Here is a 17474-nt window from a genome sequence, read left to right as displayed (position 1 = left end):
TAGTTCCAACAATATATATGTATATATTTTAACATACCTTCTTCTTGTTTCTATATAATTTATAGACAACCTGAAAACTTACCGTCTCACTGATTTCCAAGTGGCAGGAGATGACTTCAAAGGTACACAGAATCCCCTGTGAAAGGCAGATTCCACCACAAAAAATGGCCTTACTACTGTTAGTTATTAAATTGACTTTTTAGGATTATACCTAACATGACTTTTTAGCCTAGGGTGACAAAGGAATTTTTCTTTAACTAGAAGCTGATAAATTTTCCCTCTCATCTTCTGACTTTCTTCCCCTTCGTTTTAATATTGTAACCTCAACTGAGCTCCTGCTAGTCAGGTTACAGACATGATTTTCTTGTCCTTTCAGAAGACACAGCTGATGTGCTGTCTTTCAATTCTCAGGAACCTCCCCTGATCACCATGGTCTTTTAAGGACTATCATAAGTGGCTCTGCAATGACACTGGTCAGCTCCTTCAGCATGTGTGGGTGTCTCCAATAAGGCTGCACAGATTTATGAAGGGTAAGCATACATAAGTCTTTGCTCCAATCTTTCCCATTCATCTCGGGGATCTTGGGATTCCTGTAGTCAAACCTTACCAGTAAAGACCAAGGCAAAGAGGACATTGAGTAGCTCAATCTTCTGCATGTCCTTTATCCGCAGCTTGCCTGCCCCATATAGCAAAGAGCCATCACTTCCCCTAGTTGTCTTCTTGCTGCTGTTGTACTTGTGGAAGCACTTCTTGGTGCCCTTTACACCCCTCACCATATTCGCCTCCAGATGGTGTTTGGCTTTCCTAATCCTACTCCTGCATGCTTGGACAGTGCTTTTATAATCCTCCTGGGTCTCCTATCCCTGCTTTACCCTCCTGTATGCTTCCTTTTCATGTTTGAGTTTTGTCAGGAGTTTTTCTCATCCATGCTGGCATTTGGCCACCTTTGCTTGATTTCCTGCACATCAGGATGGACCGTTCTTGAGCTTGGTAGATGTGATCCCTGAAAATCAACAAGCTCTCCCGGACCACCTGCCATAGGATTCTTTCAAGCAGATCCCTGAGAAGGCTGAAGTGCTCTCCTGAAGCCCAGGGCTGTGGTCTGGCTTTTTGCATTGTACCCTCCATCAGAATCCTGAACTCCACCATCTTATGGTCACTGCAGCCAAGGCTCCTCCCAGCATTCACGTCCCCAACCTGTCTTGCCCTTTTTCTAAGTTCAAGGTCCAGCACAGCGTCAACCCTCATCAGCTCCTTAATGACCTGTGCTAGAAAGTTGACATCAATGCACTCCAGAAACTTCTGGGATTGCTTTTGCCCTGTTGTATTGTCCCTCCAGCAGATATTGGTATGGTAAAGTCCCCCAGAAGAACAGTGAATATGAAGCTTCTTCTAGTTGTCTGAAGAAGGCCTCATCTGCTTTATTCCTGATCAGTGGGACTGCAGCAATCTCCCACAGCAATGTTTCTCATGTCTGTCTGCTGGCTAATATTCCTCCTAAGCTCTCAGCTGGCTCATTGCCTGTCCCTAGGCAGAGTTCCAGGTATCCCTGCTGTGCTCTCACATACAAGCAAGTTTCCTGCCATCCTGACCTGACCTTGCTCAAGAGCCTGTTTCCACCTATTGAAGCACTCAGTCATCACATCTATCGCATCACATCTCTGATCTTAATATGATCTTAGCTCAGCAAGTGGACACAGACCCCTAACTTCTCCTTTTTGTTCCATACGCTGCACATAGTAGTGCACAGGCATTTCCGAGAGGCACTCAGTTATGTTTATGTAAAGCATGACATTGTGTCTACCGCCACCATGTGAAAATGAAAGATACAGGGGTTTGGTGTCATTTCCATCCAAAGCTATGGATAAAACAGTTCTGGACCCACAAATCTGACAATAAGCCTCTAGAATTAATATAGGAGACTGATGATATCAAACCTTTACACTGCAGAACAGTCAGTGTATATGCAGCAGCACTAATGGGAGGATGCTTCTACATAAAAGTACTTGCCCATATGAAAATTCACGACTCTTGTTTTATACCTATACAACAGTTATACACATTTTCCACTAATGTATGCTGATTGGTTTGTCTGATTTAATTTACATTAGGAAGTCCTAAATTATTAGTTCCTTTAAAAATTACAAACACTTGTGTTTACGATCTTGTTTCATTATATTTTGAATTATATTAGGTAGCCTACAAAATAAATGCTCATTTATGTAATCAATGCTTAAACATGGATTCCAGACACTAAATGAAACCAGTTTCAAAACAATATAATGGCATCTATGCTACCTTCATTTTGTAGCATTAATCAAATATATGACAAAATGCAGAGAAAAAATGAACAGAGTGAAAATTAAAGCAGAGGGCAAATTATTCAGTAAGACAAACTAGCAATACTTTACTGACTCCTACAGGTAGTAGAAATTATACTGAATTTTAATTGACAGGATAGAAATAGAAACAGCAATATTTATTCTCGTGTAGAAAATTAAGCAAGTATAGCTAGTCTATTACTATGCAAATATATGTCATTAGCAGTTAACAATCGCATTTTTGCAGATGCCAATGGACTTGAACGACAATTATTATTCAAAATTATAAGTGGCTTTTTTCTGCACCTTGTTTTAGAAAAACAAGATCATGCAATAGTTTGTTTCAAGCATTTCACTTTGTCCTGTTCTGACATCAACTATTTTGACTTGGTACAGAAAAGTAGGTTTCTACATTATCGTAAATTATATTTTTGAGAAATATCAGTCAAGAGTTGTCATGTTTACTGTATCTCTTCCTGTGTTTCCAAAACTAGTTACACTTGTATGTATACCATACATAATATAAAAAAATAACCCAGATAGCCATTAGTGATAAGCAGATTCTATTCAGCTTTACTGAAGCTTTACTGAAGGAAAGGAACATAGAGGATACTGGAGAAAAGCCAATGGGATCCTGGGGTGCATCAAGAAGAGTGTGGCCAGCAGGACGAGGGAGGTTCTCCTTCGCCTCTACACTGCCCTGGTGAGGCCTCATCTGGAGTACTGTGTCCAGTTCTGGGCTCCCCAGTTCAAGAAAGATGAAGAGCTACTGGAGAGAGTCCAGCGGAGGGCTACAAGGATGATGAGGGGACTGGAACACCTCCCCTACGAGGAGAGGCTGAGGGAGCTGGGCTTGTTCAGCCTGAAGAGGAGAAGGCTGCGAGGGGACCTAATAAATGCTTACAAATATCTGAAGGGTGGGTGTCAGGAGGATGGGGCCAAGCTCTTTTCAGTGGTGCCCAGTGACAGGACAAGGGGCAATGGGCACAAACTGAGGCACAGGAAGTTCCGTCTGAACATGAGGAAGAACGTCTTCCCTCTGAGGGTGACGGAGCACTGGAACAGGCTGCCCAGGGAGGTTGTGGAGTCTCCTTCTCTGGAGATATTCAAGACCTGCCTGGACCAGGTACTGTGCAGCCTGCTGTAGGTGACCCTGCTTCGGCAGGAGGGTTGGACTAGATGACCCACAGAGGTCCCTTCCAACCCCTACTATTCTGTGATTCTGTGAAATCTTCATATCTGTTCCCATTCCTTTTTACTTAAGTAAAAAGATTAAGAAAATCGCCATGTCAGCTTCTACTATCTTCTGGTTTTGTAAGATCCAGTAACATAAACCAGCCTACTAAACAATTAAAGAACAGAACAGTTGGGTTTTCTAGCTTATTTCTTATCAGTACTAATTTTAAAACAGACCTTTATCCAGAAGCTTTTTTTGCTGCTAATCAACAGGTTTTCTACATCAACAGAAAAGTGAAAAACTGCCTTTGAGTATAAGCAATGTTTTTAATATGAAACTTAATCAACCTATGAAGAATTTAAATGATGCATTCCTTTGTAAACAATAGTAAACTGTGCTAGAACAATTAGAATGTCCCTCGTAAACCCACACCTTACATACACAGCCGTTCTCAAGATATCCTTCCAAAATAAGACTATTATAAATACCTCACGATTAAATACATGGGAGTGTACAAATGCAACATATTCCGGAGTCATCTCTTCTGTAACCACAAAGAAAACTATCATCACAGCACTACACACATCAGAAATCTCATACTCTGGAAAGTGAATGGAAGTATAAAGTCAAAAGAAATTTCCAGATGCATCTTAGTGTCTTAATAAAGAATATTTATTTCCCATCCTCATGGATTCCTCAAAATAACTCATTTTCTATAGCATTCTGTATTATTGTACATTTCAAATTAAAACCCACTAATGACATTACCACTGGATTATCTGGTAACATCTGTTAAAAAGTCTGTGATAGGGCATAAGGTCTTGGTGGACAATAATTATCTTGGTACATTTTGAATAATTTACAGAAGTTTTGACATTAATCAGAAAGTTTATTAGTTGAAACTATCTATTGCACACAGATCCATTTGTGTCAGGGCTACAGAGCAAGAATTTTCAAAAGCTTTGGACCACTGAAAATCCTCAGTATCCTCTGAAGTATCATTTATCCTTGTCACTAAATTCATACTGAAGAACAATACGCTGTTTAACATTTTCATCAATGACTTAGACAGCAAGATAAGTGTACCCTCAGCAAGTCTGCAGAGGACACAAAGCTGAGTGGTGCAGTTGAGACACCAGAAGGACGGGATGCCATCCAGAGGGACCTGGGCAAGCTTTAGAAGTGGGCCTGTGTGAACCTCATGAGGTTCAATAAGGCCAAGTGCAAGGTCCTGCATCTGGGTTGGGACAATGCCTTGTATCAATACAGGCAAGGGGATGACAGGATTGAGAGCAGCCCTGCTGAGAAGGACTTGAGGGTACTGGTGGATGAAAAGCTTGACATGAGCCAGCAATGTGCGCTGGCAGCCCAGAGGGCCAACCGTATCCTGGGCTGCATCAAGAGAAGCGTGGTCAGCAGCGCGACGGAGGTGATTCTGCCCCTCTACTCTGCTCTGGTGAGACCCCACCTGGAGTACTGCATCCAGCTCTGAAGCCCCCAGCACAAGAAGGACATGGACCTGTTGGAGTGGGTCCAGAGGAGGGCCACAAAGATTATCCGAGGGCCGGAGCACCTCTCCTATGAGGACAGGCTGAGAGAGTTGGTAGTGTTCAGCCTGCAGCAGAGACGTCTGCGGGGAGACGTTATAGCAGCCTTTCAGCACCTGAAGGGGGCTTATAGGAAAGATGGGGAAAATATTTTCAGCAGAGCTTGTTGCGATAGGACAAGGAGAAATGGCTTTAAACTAAGGAAGGGCAGATTTAGAGCAGATAAGGAAGAAATTTTTTACCATGAGGGTGGTGAAACAGTGGAACAGATTGCCCAGAGAGGCTGTGGAGGCCCCATCCCTGGAGACATTCAAGACCAGGTTGGACGGGGCTCTGAGCAACCTGGTCTAGTGGAAGATAAACCTGCTCAATACAGGGGGGTTGGGCTAGATGACCTCTAAAGGTCCCTTCCAATCCAAAGCATTCTGTGATTCTATGAAGCTGACAGTGATTCACAAACTTAACTTCCCACTGTCTTCTAGACCACTAATGGTTTGCAGTCCCATGTTTGAAAAATAGCTTTTAACGTAGAGCTAGTAAAACTCCTTGCATTAGGCAGCAAGACTGGTCAAGCTACCTTTACCACACTTGTAAGCCGCACATCTGTAATTTAACACTTAGGTCATCCACAAAAGGCCAACTGCCTCAAGATGCAACTATTTATCGTTTAAATATAATTTAATTAAATATAATTTTAGCCTGCCAGAAGTTAGTCATCTGGAATTAAATGTGATATTTTTTTTTTTAGTGATTAAATGTACATTCATAATATCAGAAGAGTAATAATTCTAAATAGTAGCATTTGTTGCCTTAAACAGTTGTATTACCAATACCAACATAATTGTGTAGCTGTGCAAGACTACAGACATTAACTGAACACCTTGTAAACTCACAGTTAATGGAAATGTATTAGATTGGTGCTTCTGGTCTATATAAATTCATTATGAACACCTGAGTACACATATACAGACAAGCTACTATGTAAATGTAAACATATGTGCAAAAATTAGCATAAGGAACAGAAATACAGCACACTAACATTTAGAAGGCTACCTAATTGAAGAATAATGGGTTATTATATAGATAATTTGTTATAGGATCCATTTACAGCAATTTCCTCAGCTGTTCATATAGGCAGCTGACAAGGTATTAAATGTTTAAAGCCAAACAGATTTTACCAGAAAATATAGAGGAAAACAGTACATACGTTATCATTTGACAATAACATGAAACATCTGGTATATCACATTTTTTGAAGTGTATCTGCCACACAGCACATCAATATAGTATTTTTAATTAAAGTAAGATACAAAGTTTCATTTAATCAGGCATAAGATTATATTAACTATTATATCCTTAAAAATGCAAAAAGGCAGTTCTTGTGGAAATGAATTGCATAAATAAATGATGAAGATGCAAAATATAAAAGCACTGTATCATCACTGAATTAGTTTGTCTGTGATTTTGTTAAAGAAACGACACATACAAATGGGCCCTAATCGTGCAAAAACTGCAAAAGAAATTCTACAGAAAACTATCTAAAGTATTCAAGTCATCACTTAATCAGCTGACACAGAAATAACATCTAAAATGATCAACCATAATTCACCTGTCCTGCTGGACCACTTTACCTTCTGTATTTGCATATTCTTATATACTCACCAAAGTGTGTGTATATATAAGTATAGAAGCAATACATACACATATACATGCAAATAAGCTACATCAAGTGATGAAGTAGAAGCATCTGTATAGAAACAGAGTTACAAAAACTGAGACTGAAATAAAGTCTTTAGGCTGTAAGATGGAGGTCGAGAAAAAACCCCACGATTTAGATAAGGAATATATTTTAACAAATCCAGTAACTTTTCACAGTTATTTGTCCAAAGTGTGCTATAAACACTATTGCACCCAAGAAAAATACTAGGAAAAGCTTAATTCTTAATACTCAAGGTACTAAGTTTCAGAGAGACCTCTGAAGAAAATACTGGTTTATTAAATCTTATCTTATGACACAGCTATAAGAGCACTGTCAACAGTTGCAGTAAATAGCTTATTAAATTTTTATCTTCACATGGCTTCTGCAACCAAATAACAGCTGGAAAACTGATAATAAAGAAATTTAATCCATCATTTTTGCAGATGATATTAATACCTGTCAAATCCACTTCTGACAATTTAATATAATAGATTTAAAATAACTACTCAGTGTTTTCTTTTGTTTAAGATAGTGTTGTAAAATAACAAGATGACACTTCCTAGTACTACAAAGTTCAAGTAAATTATTGCAAATAGAGAACAATTACAAAGTGAATGCTTTATGTGCAATATATCACACAGGACCAGTTTTGACTATATAAATTCCAGTGTAATCTGTTATTTGATCTGTCATCAAAAATCCTGATTTGAAAGATTAAAGTATCAAAAATCTGTGCAAGGTGATACTTAGAAATTATTCCAAGATTTTAAAAATATATAGCATCTCAATATCACTTCTAATGAACTAAATGTGGAACTGTGGTATAGAACATTTTAATCAAGTACATAAATTCTAATTAACAAAGCAAGCTTGATGTTCAGAAAACTGCATACTAACTACCCAATGCATACACTAATTAAAAAGGTAGTGAGTATACATGGCTATATTCTGCACAGTAAAAAAAAAAAATCCAAATTTTGTTTTAAAAGGTAAAAGGTAAAGGTTGTCACAGGTATAGCAGATGCAGTTGAGAACATGCTGCAAAGGTATGGTGAGACAGAAGCAGCCAGCTAAGCCTAAGAAATTAGTTCAAGTCAGAAGAGCAAAAGCTCTAACAACGTACTTGAAAAAGTAGTTTTCTTCAAAAGATTAAACTGAACTCTAAGCAAGCACAAAACGGGCAGTCAGAAATCATCACTCATAGTGCATCATCGAGAATGGATGGTTTGTATAAGGCCATTCATTAAGTAGTTTTCATCTACATTTTTAGTCCTGCTAGTAACGTTTCCAGCATGTTAATATTAAAAAGGTTGCCATACCTCCACTAGTTTATGGTACTAAAGCCTGCTCCACTCAAGTTAATCAGAGTTGTTGCTGATTGTATGGGAATACTACTACTGCCTTTGCTTTTTGATGTTCTGGTGAGGCTTTCAAATAGCTATTTACTGTTTCAAAAACCCAGGTTCTTTGCAACAGACAGCCTGGCATCTTTTGCCACCAGAAAAGCTCTTCCTTGCATATTGAAACCACTTCCCGTAAAGCCATGCTGTCTCCTCAGTGTTTAAGTACTGACACCTTGAGCCTCAATGCCTGCACGGGCAGCAAGGGCAATGAGAAAGGTTTCAGAGCTTCCGCTGCACAGTCAGTTTTTGCTATGAACTGAAAATACGAAGCTTAGTGAGAAAATGAACTTTCAAGGAGTTGCACTGAGTACCAGAGCCTGTGGAAGAAAAGTTAAAACAGACAATATATTATCGCAGAGTTACACAGAAAACTCTCAAAAAGCAGTGGAAAACAGAGACATTTGTTGTCTTAGAAAGGAAAAGAGCCTTCAGAAGACAGAAGAATGCCAAAGGCACTCCAAGTTGGAAACTGTAATAAACAGCCAAAATGGCAAATGAGCCAAGTGCACTCGGTAAGGAATGAGAAACTTGGATATCTGTGGCTGAAAAAAAGTAGAGTAATAGAGTACTGAAGGTCAGAAAAAAAACCATATAGGAAAGGAAGGTGCAGAGAGTAAATCTAGGACAGTATCCTGCTGAAACAACACCAAGAGCAAAGAGAACACAGGACTTCTTTAGAAAGTTTAAGTAACATCAAGGGAAATCAGCTATGAGAAAAAAAATAAGAAAAGGTTGCAGAAACACAAGAGGTGAGTAGTCTGGCGAATGTTGCGAAACCAAGTGAGTGTATCGAGTGCAGTGTGAGGAAGTATCTCCTCTGAAAGCTTTCAAACAACTTCAGCAACTCCCCTTATAATTTATAATGCAAGAAATTAACAAGATTCCAAGAAATCTTATGCAATTTCAGGCTTTCACTTTTTTTGATCACAACAGAATGTTCAGACCACAAAAAAAAAAAAAAAGGAAAAAGAAAAGACAGCAAACAGTAAGGATCTGACAAGTTTGTAACACTAGAAGTATTTAAGAGGTGATGGTGACAGTGAGAGAAACATACGTTCATCTATCGGTAACCAAGGTAATGGGATAAACCAGCAAAAGGTCAGCAACAGCAGCACAAATAATGGATGTGAGCCTACGCAACAGCAGTGATGGGCAGAGTCAAAAAAAGTTAATTCCCTAGGAGACTAACTTAAGCAAACGAACCTTGGCTAAGCGCAACAGATCCATATTTTTTTAGATAAAGGTATTTAACATAAGTTTAAAATTTACATATGATATGTTTCAGAGAAAAAAAAAACCACCTTAAAAATACTAAGTTATTTCTCAAAACTCCTAAAAATACTGTTCTTTCTCGAAGCGTAGCATGACACGGGTGTTATCCCTCTCATACACTGTGAGGATAAAGATAGTATGATACGCATTGTCCTAACCTGGCTAGTACTGCAATGTTTCAATTTATTATAGAAATTATATTGATACGTATGGTCTTCAGTCACTGTCTTTTGCTGATCTCATGGGGTTCTCCACACGCTGCCTCAGAAAGCTGCTACCTGCTCCCCACAACTCCGTGCCATTAGATGCCCTTCTCACAGGGCTGCAAAATGTGAAGAAGCTTTTTTCAGCTGTGTGGCTGAATTAATGCTGTCGATGCACCTGGTCCACTACTGGTGACTGCCTGAAAAGAGACAGCTGTAATCACTTTGAGGGAATGATAATTTTCAGTGACTGAGCCTTCATCCAGTCTTCAATGGAACAGTATCCCAGAAGACAAGTGCTGGCAAAAACACTCAACCTGCAGCTGAGTGTAGAGTCATATTCTCTGATGAACAGCGTGTTCAGGTGGGTTTTTTTTCTTTGTTTAAAGAATCTTTGGTTTATTAAGAGGTAGAAATAAAACTCAGAAAGTGCAAATCAGTCCAAGCGGATCTAACATCTTTTCAGATAATATAAGAACATAGTAAATTCAAAGTACGACATGAAAATAAATATTCACCAGCTAATATCAAGCTTAGGACAGTCCCAGGAAAGCGGACTTAACAGTAGTAGAGGTTCTCACTTAAAGGAGTCTTAAGAGGACCTAACAGAGAAAGCTCCTAATGAAGATCTACATTGCTAGTAATCCCACAAAAAGAGCACACTGATTTAAAAAGCACCTGGAAAGATGTGGGACATTTTTTGATCTTACTTCTTCAGTCACGGCAAAAAGTTTCTATAACAAAAACCTTAGAAAACTCATTGGGGCAAGCCATCTATCATTATATCTTCCCTCAAGTTAAACAAGAGGAGAATTGTGCTATAAGACAAATGCAGTTGCATTTAGTAATTCAAAGTGAAGCCTATAAATGAGATATCTCATTAGTTTGAGCAGATGGATCAAAATTAAAGGCTGAATCACCAACTCTTAATTTCCCAGTAGCCAGGAAGAGCTTGAAGTCTTGCAGAGGATGACTGTTGGAAAATCAACATAAAAAAGCTTCTCTCCATCTGTCAAAACACATGCCTGTAGAATACAACTACCTCCTACCAGCCTTAGTCTTAAAAAATGAAAACAAACACGCATATCTGTTAAAACACATGAACATATAACTTCAGTCAAGCATCACACTGTAACCTATAATATGACAGGGACACATGAGCATAACTTCCATAAGAGTAAATTATTTGGTTCTGGAATGGCAGAATTCTTTGAAACTGAGTTAACAGAACAATAGATAAACAAACAACGTTGAATTTAACTTATTAGGACATTCCAAAGACTCTGGTAAAGAATCCTGAAAGAGACAACACCGTGAGATTTTGCTGGCCACAGGAAGGTGTATATTAACTCACAGAACCTTCAAAGAGGGAAAGTATTTTTCTCTGATTCTGGTATTTCTTTCCTGCGCTTCAGTATAAAACAGAACAGGTAGGGTTTTGGCTCCCTGGAGCACTGCGAGTGAGATCTGTGTCTGTCACACACTACTGCCTGAACAGTTATAAAATTCCAACCATTTCCTGCATTCCATACAGATACACAACTGCTGTGGAAATTTTTTCTAAAGTATTGGGGTGGGAAAGGTGTGAATACATCTTTCTAAGAAGTATATGGTTATTTAGAAATAACCACAGCTTTGTTAAAAAGGAAGCAAACTCTACACACACACAATATAAATGAATGCAACTGCCAAGGATAACACAAGCTAATAAAGGCAACAGCAGAGCGTGACAGTAACAGACTATGGTGAACACGGACACAAAGTAATGGACTTCTAAAAACTGAGAAAATTGGAAAAAGGTGATCACTTTAGAAGATCAAAGGCTATTCTCAAAATTGTGAAAAGACACTAAAGAAAACCTTTGCTGGTTTTGGCTGGGGGTAGAGTTAATTTTCTTCATAATAGCTAGTATGTGGCTATGTTTTGCATTTCTTAATTTTTTTGATTTTTGGATGCTTTGGATTTTTGGTTTTTGGATTTTTTTTTTATTTTGAAAACAGTGTGGATAATACAGGGATGTTTCAGCTATTGCTGAGCAGTGCTTACAGGTAGTCAAAGCCTTTTCTGCTTATCACACCACCCGATCAGCAAGTAGACTAGGGGTGCACAAGTTGGGAGGGGACACAGGTGGGACAGCTGACTCCAGCTGACCAAAGAGATATTGCATGCCATATGACATAACGCTCAGCACATAGAACTGGGGGAAGAAGAAGGAAGGAGGGGATGTTTCGGGCCACTTGGGAAGAGTACAGAAATGTGGTCAGAGCGTGCAGGGATGCGACGAGGAAGGCCAAGGCTCACCTGGAATTGAAGCTGGCAAGGGATGTCAAAAACAACAAGAAGGGCTTCTTCAACTACATCAGCAGCAAAAGGAAGGCTGGGACAATGTGGGGCCGCTGCTGAATGTGGCGGGTGTCCTGGTGACGGAGGATGTAGAGAAGGCAGAGCTACTGAATGCCTTCTTTGCTTCAGTCTTCAGTGCCAAGGCAGGCCCTCAGGAATCCCAGGCCCCGGGGGTAAGAGAAGCAGCCCACAGAGAGGACGACTTTCCCTTGGTCGAGGAGGACTGCGTGAGGGATCGCTTAAGCGATCTGGACGTCAACAAATCCATGGGCCCCGATGGAATGCACCCACGAGTGCTGAGGGAGCTGGCGGATGTCATTGCTGAGCCACTCTCCATCATCTTTGAGAGGTCCTGGAGGACAGGAGAGGTGCCCGAGAACTGGAGAAAGGCCAATGTCACTCCAATCTTCAAAAAGGGCAAGAAGGAGGACCCAGGGAACTACAGGCCGGTCAGCCTCACCTCCATCCCGGGAAAGGTGATGGAGCAGCTTATCCTGGAGGTCATCAACAAGCAAGTGGAAGAAAAGAAGGTTATCAGGAGCAGTCAGCATGGATTCACCAAGGGGAAATCGTGCCTGACCAATCTGATAGATTTCTACGATGACATGACTGGCTGGGTAGATGAAGGGAGAGCTGTGGATGTTGTCTACCTAGACTTCAGCAAGGCTTTCGACACAGTCTCCCATGATATCCTCCTAGGGAAGCTCAGAAAGTATGGGCTGGATGAGTGGTCGATGAGGTGGACTGGGAACTGGCTGAATGGCAGAACGCAGAGGGTTGTCATCAGCGGCACTGAGTCTAGTTGGAGGCTGGTAACTAGTGGTGTCCCCCAGGGGTCAGTTCTGGGCCCAGCCTTGTTTAACTTCTTCATCAACGACCTGGATGAAGAGTCAGACCGTACCCTCAGCAAGTTTGCTGATGACACCAAACTGGGAGGAGTGGTAGATACACCAGAAGGCTGTGCTGCCATTCAGCGTGACCTGGATAGGCTGGAAAGTTGGGCAGAGAGGAACCTGATGAGGTTCAACAAGGGCAAATGCGGGGTCCTGCACCTGGGGAGGAACAACCCCATGCACCAGTACAGGTCTGGGGTGGACCTGGTGCAGAGCAGCTCTGTGGAGAGGGACCTGGGTGTCCTGATGGATGACAGGTTGACCATGAGCCAGCAGTGTGCCCTGGCTGCCAAGAAAGCTAATGGGATCCTGGGGTGCATTAGGAGGAGTGTGGCCAGCAGGTGGAGGGAGGTTCTCCTTCCCCTCTACACTGCCCTAGTGAGGCCTCATCTGGAGTACTGTGTCCAGTTCTGGGCTCCCCAGATCAAGAAAGATGAGGAGCTACTGGAGAGAGTCCAGCAGAGGGCTACGAGGATGGTGAGGGGACTGGAGCATCTCTCCTACGAGGAGAGGCTGAGGGAGCTGGGCTTGTCCAGTCTGAAGAAGAGAAGGCTGCGAGGGGACCTAATATATGCTTACAAATATCTGAAGGGTGGGTGTCAGGAGGATGGGGCCAAGCTCTTTTCAGTGGTTCCCAGCAACAGGACAAGGGGCAATGGGCACAAACTGAAGCATAGGAAGTTCCGTCTGAACATGACGAAGAACTTCTTCACTCTGAGGGTGATGGAGCACTGGAACAGGCTGCCCAGGGAGGTTGTGGAGTCTCCTTCACTGGAGATATTCAAGACCCGCCTGGACAAGGTCCTGTGCAGCCTGCTGTAGGTGACCCTGCTTCAGCAGGAGGTTTGGACTAGATGACCCACAGAGGTCCCTTCCAGCCCCTACCATTCTGTGATTCTGTGATGTTCAGAGTTCTAGCTTTTGTTCTCCCAAGTAACCATTACCCATGATGGAACTCTGCTTTCCTGAAGTTGGCTGAACACCTGCCTGCTGATGGGAAAAAGTGAATGAATTCCATGTTTTGCTTTGCTTGTGCACAGGGCTTTTGCTTTCCTTATTAAACTGCCTTTATCTCAACCCATGAGTTTTTTCACTGTTACGCAATCCTCTGCCCCATCGCAGCAGCGGTGAGTAAGCGAGCAGCTGCATGGCGTTTACTTGCTGACTGAGGTTAAACCACGACACCTTCCTAGCATAGTATTTATCATAGTCATTCATAATATTCAACATCTACTATGGGGCAGGCATTTCAATGCAGATATATCTACATGGCCTTCCCCTCCCCAAACCTTCCCCTATTTTTTTTAAACCTCTGCAGTTGGTTTAATGATTAGACATATCATTTATCATAGCACATTCATTCAAATGAAAAATCCCTAATTTTTAATACGTGGCACAACACTACATACTATAATTAACTGCACCATACATTGAGCTGATGTGCTTGATTCTGCATTGTCAAAGACTGTATACCAGTGTCCATATATCATTCATTTCAGGATACAAATGTTTGTTTCATAACTGTCAAGACCAATATGCTTTAAATACTCTGAAGAAAAGTAGTGTAACTGATCAGTACTTAGACATCTATTTAACAGAGTTCTGCAGCACAGCAGAACAAACCTGGACACGGTCCTGTGCAGCCTGTTCTAGGCGACCCTGCTTTAGCAGGTGGGTTGGATTAGATGACCCACAGAGGTCCCTTCCAAACCCTACTATTCTGTGATTCTGTGAAATATTTTTAAACAAAAAAAATGCTTAACATTTACAACCAATTGAATCAAACTAACTAAAGTGTTCTGAAAGCAATCTGCTGAAACTGTAACATTAAGTAGACTACACTTCTTCACTTGACCTCTTTCAGCTCCAGCTCATGCCTTGAAACAAAACATTAGTGCATTTAGCTGCTAGTACAGGAACTAAAAGTATTCTCAAGAAAGCTAGAAAAACATCTCCTGCTAAAATGAAACAACTTCTTGTATTTGAATTTTTCAGATAATATTATACATGTTTGTAAACAGTTTTTTCCTCAGTGTGAAGAAAACAGAGGGGAAGAAAGCCGCAATGAATATGCTGGAATGGTGTGCAGCCTCCTGCTGGGAATCCAAGATATGTTACTGTTTCGGTTTCGGCTGCCGCCGGCAACAAAAGCGCCACGCGGCCGCCCCTCCCCCCGCCGGCGTGCGGAGGAGAATGGAAAGAAAGAGGCAGAAACTGGTGGGTCGGGATAAGGGCAGTTTAACAGAACAGCAAACAGAGGGAAAACAGGAACAACAACGATACAAATAAGGAGAAAACACAACCACGAACCGTACAACAGCCGCTCTCCCGAAACCGGACCGGCACTGCGCCCGCCCAAGCCGCGAGTGCGTTCCCGCCGCGCCGCCCCCCCCCCACCGGAACCCAGCGTGACGTCACATGGTATGGAATACCGGGCTCTGTTTGGCCAGGTGGGGTCAGCCCCCACCCCCCGGCTGTGCCCCTTCCTGGAGTCCGGTGAAAATTAACCCTGTTCTGGCCAAACCCAGGACAGTTACTCATGTAGACATACCGATTTGAAGAATGTGTTACTTGTAGATTTATCTACGGCAAGTGAAAATACATAAAATCATAACAAGAAATGAAAGATAAGCAACTAAATATACCTCAATGTTACGAATCCTCGTAAGGCATGTGCATAATTGACAACGAGGAGAAAATAAACTAAAGTTCCCTTGGTACTGCCAACAAATTTTGTTAGCAATCTTCACTCCGGAAAATTTCAGCATTTCCATATGTAACATTCATGAAAGTTTTCTGAATGTAACAACAGTAACTGATATCAACAAGCGAAGACAAGTACAAGAATGGTGTTAAAGCAGGGGGAACAGGAGGACTAAGAAGCTGTTGCTGAAGCATTTTTTTTTTCCCCCCAAGTCATAAACCAACTGTTCATCTTTCAAAAAACACCACAATCTGAATTTTAGGTGAAAAGACGAAAACATGCAATTCTCAGTGTGACTGTGTGGGAAAGTTTCCCTATTTTATACAGAAGTTATATAGTGAAAAGCCTCCTCAAGGTTAATAGTGCCATAGCATGTGTTTCTGCTCCAAACAGGTCTCACACCTGCTACAACTACTGCTGCTCACACCGCGGTATGCGCGAAGTTCCAACAGAAATGAGACATTGCGTGGGGGCAATTCAGGAGCACAATAATAACAGAATGATAAACTATTCTGGCAAATGAGTTAAGCCCACAACCTTAGTGGAGGGGAATATCAGACTTGAAAACTCACTGCAGAAACCTTTACTGTAAAGGAAAATGAAGGATTACTTCCTTCAAAAAGAAAACACAACACAAAACTCAGGATATTTCAAATGACAGATGCAGAGCTCTTGTGCACTGTGTCTTGAATACTCTGCATAATTCTCATCCCTCATCTCTAACAGGAGACACTAGAATTTGAAAGATAAGAGAAAGGCTATGAATAATAACTAAGTGCTGTATTTTTTCTTTTTTTAATGATTACATGTACCTAAGTGTAAAGTCTCTAAAGCACTGACCTACTTTGCCTTGTCATTTTTAAAAAGTGACATAAATATACATTAATTATTTTAAGGATATTTAAAGTACCAGGAATTTTCACTTTAGCTAGAAGCTAACATTATTTAGCCTGTTTAGATTTTCTTGCATGCTGTTTTGATAAAGTGTTTTCAAGATTAGAGATGACCTCTGAAGTGACATATCTCAAAATAATAAAAATAATCCAACAAAACTTAACATACATTATGATGATCAAAACTGATTTCTTTATATGTGTTCTGAATGTAAACCAAAGCAAAAAATAAATACCTGGTGTCCAGCCATTATCTGTTTCAGCACATTTTCGTAACATACTTCATCCATATGATTCAGCTGCTGCACCTGAAAAACAAACATCATACTTCACATTAAAAGCATTTCTATCTTTATGTATTTGCTACTACATACCAAGCAATTTACAGTGATCCATGAATGAAAAATGTGACTATGCAATTAAATTTACAATATATTGATTCTCATTTCTAACAATATAACTCTGGTATTCTTAAATTCACAAATAGAACCTGAAAATAAGTAGACAAAATATAAGTAAGGACAGTGGATACAAAATATACTGTGTGACTTTGTTGTTTTTTTGCATGACTGAAGAGATGTAACCCAGTTCTGTTCTTTATCTCTTTCATATTTAGGAATCTTACTTCTCTGAATACTGACAAAATATCCATTTAATACATCATCTTACCTAACATTAAGACCTTCCCTTCAGTAGTATAAAAACAGTTTTTACATTGCAGATATGCACATCCAGAAAATTACTGGTGGTCAGCTTTTTTGCCATAGAGAACCGAAATTTCTTCATAGTTGGGTCATACACGGGGAACAGTGGGAATACCGTGTACAGCTCCCAATTATGGATAAATAAAATGCTTCAGGAAAGTTCCAAAATAAAGTGCTCAGTTGAAACAAAAAGTATTCTTCAAGCTACTATAAAGACTTTTTCTTTATTTCTTCAATGCATTACAATATAAATAGTGTTCATCTACTTAAACGCACCTTAGTGTTAAGGTTGTGACAAATCAAAATAAATAAATT

The 17474-nt window shown here is 40.6% G+C and overlaps 1 protein-coding gene across 2 annotated transcripts in view; it reads right to left on the bottom strand.

Moving 5' to 3' along the window:
• Positions 1–17474, bottom strand: part of ASCC3 (activating signal cointegrator 1 complex subunit 3) — a 307731-nt gene that overhangs the window by 158857 nt on the left and 131400 nt on the right. For both annotated transcript variants that reach the window (XM_075414315.1, XM_075414316.1), the window contains exon 13: positions 16692–16763. In XM_075414315.1, coding sequence (XP_075270430.1) covers positions 16692–16763 — 72 coding nt within the window. The remainder of the gene's footprint in view (positions 1–16691; positions 16764–17474) is intronic.

This window comes from Opisthocomus hoazin, chromosome 2, assembly GCF_030867145.1.
Source record: "Opisthocomus hoazin isolate bOpiHoa1 chromosome 2, bOpiHoa1.hap1, whole genome shotgun sequence".
In the NCBI taxonomy this organism is placed as follows: domain Eukaryota; kingdom Metazoa; phylum Chordata; class Aves; order Opisthocomiformes; family Opisthocomidae; genus Opisthocomus; species Opisthocomus hoazin.
Note: the sequence above shows the minus strand (reverse complement) of the source record. Positions and strands in the feature narration are given on the sequence as shown.